This window comes from Helianthus annuus, chromosome 2, assembly GCF_002127325.2.
Source record: "Helianthus annuus cultivar XRQ/B chromosome 2, HanXRQr2.0-SUNRISE, whole genome shotgun sequence".
Classification (NCBI taxonomy): domain Eukaryota; kingdom Viridiplantae; phylum Streptophyta; class Magnoliopsida; order Asterales; family Asteraceae; genus Helianthus; species Helianthus annuus.
This window is the reverse complement of record NC_035434.2, coordinates 142,275,898-142,278,452: the sequence shown is the minus strand read 5'-3', so window position 1 is coordinate 142,278,452 and position 2,555 is coordinate 142,275,898. Positions and strand designations below refer to the sequence as shown.

The window sequence follows — 2,555 nt, the reverse complement described above, 5'->3', positions numbered from 1 at the left end:
AATCAATCACCACCCTATGACTACCCGTTCGAAATCCCGTTCCACTACCACTTCCATTCACTTTACTCCCACCTCACTCTCCCCTATTCCCAAGACCTATGCCAAGGCCTTTGCTGACACTAATTGGTTAAGTGCTATGAAAACCGAATTTTCTGCCCTACAGGATAACGATACATGGGAATTAGTTCCACGACCCACAGACCGTCCCGTTATACGCTGCATGTGGCTTTTTCGCCATAAATTCCGGTCTGACGGGTCTCTGGAACGCTATAAAGCCCGATTGGTGGTCAACGGGAATTCACAGACGGTAGGAATTGATTGTGACGACACTTTCAGTCCAGTTGTTAAACCGGCTACTATCCGGACAGTTTTATCCTTGGCGGTCACCAGGTCTTAGCCAATACATCAACTTGATGTTAAAAATGCATTTTTACACGGGCATCTTAATGAGACGGTTTACATGCATCAACCCCCGGGTTTTTTTGACAAACGGCGCCCTCAGTTTGTGTGTCGCCTCAAAAAATCCCTATATGGTCTTAAACAGGCTCCTCGGGCGTGGTATACCCGCTTTGCCACATTCATCAAATCTCAGGGGTTTATCAGCAGTGTTTGTGATCAATCTTTGTTCATTTTTAAGCGGGATCCAGCTAATGTTGCCTATTTACTACTTTATGTGGATGATATTGTGTTGACAGCTTCTAATGACACATTACTTCATGATATCATCCGTGCACTGTCTCGAGAGTTTGCAATGACGGATTTAGGTCGGCTTCATCACTTTCTTGGAATTAAAGTTGATCAGTTTTCACAGGGCCTTTTCCTATCTCAGCAACAATACGCTAAAGAGATTCTTGCTCGAGCTAACATGTCGGCTTGTAAACCCTGCAACACACCTGTGGACCTCTCATCCAAACTTAGCGCGTCTGATGGACCGCCTGTTTCAGATCCGACACTATATCGCAGCCTTGCGGGAGCCTTACAGTACCTAACATTTACTCGTCCAGATATCTCATATGCAGTCCAGCAGGTTTGTTTGTTTATGCATGATCCGCGCGAGTCACATTTCGCCTTCATGAAGCGTATCATACGGTATATACAGGGTACTCTTGATTACGGGATTCGCATTGGTCGGTCTCGGTCTCACGACTTGGTTGTCTACTCAGATGCCGATTGGGGCGGTTGTCCGGATTCTAGACGCTCAACGAGCGGTTATTGTGTTTTCTTGGGAGATAACTTACTGTCGTGGTCCTCAAAGAGGCAACCCACTGTTTCGCGTTCTAGTGCTGAAGCTGAGTATCGCGGGGTTGCTAATGCGGTTGCCGAAGCCACTTGGTTACGTAATCTATTGCTTGAGCTTCATACTCCTTTGCGCCGGGCCTCGATCGTGTATTGTGATAATGTTTCCGCCGTGTATCTCTCAGATAATCCAGTGCAGCATCAGCGCACCAAACATGTAGAGATTGATATTCACTTTGTACGAGAGAAGGTTCGCATCGGTCACATTCGCGTTCTACATGTTCCGTCTGCCTTGCAGTATGCTGATATATTCACAAAGGGGCTCTCCAAGCAGTTATTTCAGTCATTTCGTTCCAGTTTGAGCGTTGGACCTTCCCACGTTCAAACTGCGGGGGAGTCTTAGCCGAAGAATATTCCAGAACGTATAATTTTAGGAATAGATTGTGATTGTGCATATTTTGTATATTTGGTTTCCTTATTATTTGATTGTATCTCCCCTATATAATGGGGTTTGTATTTCATTAGAAATTCATTCAGAATATCAATACCATAAACACTTTTAGATTACTTGTAACTAATCATTTAGACAAATAAAACTATAAATAAAACAACAAAATCATTTAACTACAAGTCTAGAACAACCGGAAAATATCAAAAAAACGTAAAAAGATCAAACCCTTATACGTCTATATTTTCTCCTAATCATCTTATAAAAAAATCAATAAAGAAACCATACTAGTCATATGTTGGAATTCTGGCGTAATATGGGTCGGTTTTGTGGGAATTTTGGTTTTTCTATAGCAAAAAAGTCATTCGGCATTGAGCAGTGGTGTTAAGTCGTTGGGAGTTTTTTTTTTGGCGGGATTTGGAGTTGGAATTGGAATGGGTGGATGGATTTTTGTTATTTTATTTAGTTAAAATTTCTTTGGGTTGGGTTTGGACTTGGGTTAATAAAAGTAGATTGTATATTGGGCTTTGATTAGGTTACATAATTAAGTTAATAAGTGGTTAAAGAATAATTATATAAATTGTGTTATATACTTATATATAAAATAATAATCAGTTTTTGATTTTTTTATAATTATATAATATTTTTTTTCTATGTGAGGAGGTTGAAAATTTTCAAGGCCGGGTGAAAATTTCCAAGAGGTCCCAAACCCGGAAGGATCACAAACTCGGAAGGAACCCAAACCCGGAAGGATCACAAACTCGGAAGCATTTTGAACATGTGGGTTTATAATTTATAACATGCGGGTTTTCGTTTGGCAGATTATAAAATGTGGAACTCAAATTGCGTACGCATCATACGTTAAGGCCAA

The 2,555-nt window shown here is 41.0% G+C and overlaps 1 protein-coding gene across 1 annotated transcript; it reads left to right on the top strand.

Moving 5' to 3' along the window:
• Positions 1-460: 460 nt before the first annotated feature.
• Positions 461-1,639, top strand: LOC110895932 (uncharacterized mitochondrial protein AtMg00810-like). The gene has a single exon (XM_022143328.1). The coding sequence runs from the start codon at positions 461-463 to the stop codon at positions 1,637-1,639; it is 1,179 nt and encodes a 392-aa protein (XP_021999020.1).
• Positions 1,640-2,555: the final 916 nt, after the last annotated feature.